This window comes from Microtus ochrogaster (genome assembly GCF_000317375.1).
Source record: "Microtus ochrogaster isolate Prairie Vole_2 chromosome 6 unlocalized genomic scaffold, MicOch1.0 chr6_random_2, whole genome shotgun sequence".
In the NCBI taxonomy this organism is placed as follows: domain Eukaryota; kingdom Metazoa; phylum Chordata; class Mammalia; order Rodentia; family Cricetidae; genus Microtus; species Microtus ochrogaster.
The window spans coordinates 10148507-10149294 of NW_004949095.1; the positions used below are offsets into that span (position 1 = coordinate 10148507).

General features: G+C 35.4%; 1 protein-coding gene across 1 annotated transcript in view; it reads left to right on the forward strand.

Annotated features, from left to right (window-relative positions):
- The window catches only part of Rc3h1 (ring finger and CCCH-type domains 1), a 118192-nt gene that overhangs the window by 67941 nt on the left and 49463 nt on the right, over positions 1–788 (forward strand). The window contains exon 3 of the mRNA XM_013352493.1: positions 248–368. Coding sequence (XP_013207947.1) covers positions 248–368 — 121 coding nt within the window. The remainder of the gene's footprint in view (positions 1–247; positions 369–788) is intronic.

Genomic DNA, 788 nt, shown 5'->3' on the forward strand with positions numbered 1-788 from the left:
TGTTAATACTACAAATCATTGAATTGTGTATGTTAAGCCTATTAATTATATAGTATTTGAATTCTCTTTCAGTAAGGCTGCTATAGAAAAATGATAGATGGTATATGTACAAGAAAATTTTTGAAAGCAATTTACAAATTTAGTAGTTATAATGTTGCCAGCATTGGGACTATCAACAGGTAAATTGTACTCAATAAAACATTTAATAAATTAATGAAATATTAAAAACTTTTCTTTTGGCCTCCAGATCCCTGAGCAACAGCCCATTACTTTGTGTAGTGGGGTTGAAGATACAAAGCATTATGAGGAAGCCAAGAAATGTGTAGAAGAATTAGCCTTGTACCTGAAACCACTCAGCAGTGCTAGAGGTAAATGCAATTATAAAACTCATGCTAAACAAACAGTAGTTTGTTTTTTGAGACAGGGTTTCAACGTATAGCCCTGGTTGGCCTAGAACATTCTATGTAGATCAGGCTGGCCACATTGAGGGAGATTGACCTGCCTCTACTTCTCAAGTGTTGGGATTAAAGTTGTGTCCCACCACACTTGGCCAAATATCTGTTAAGGATACTTGTATTACCATAAAAATTGCATGCTATAAATGAATACTCATGTATGAAAACTTTGTCTCTCTCTCCTCCCTTTCTCATTCACTCTTGTCTTCATCTTGCACTCTTTTCCCTACTTAGTTTTCAGTGTTAGACAAGCATTCTACCACTGAGCTATCTCTCTCTCCTGCCAGCCTTAGTAAATGCTAATGAATTCATTTATTCATTGTAAACCAAACC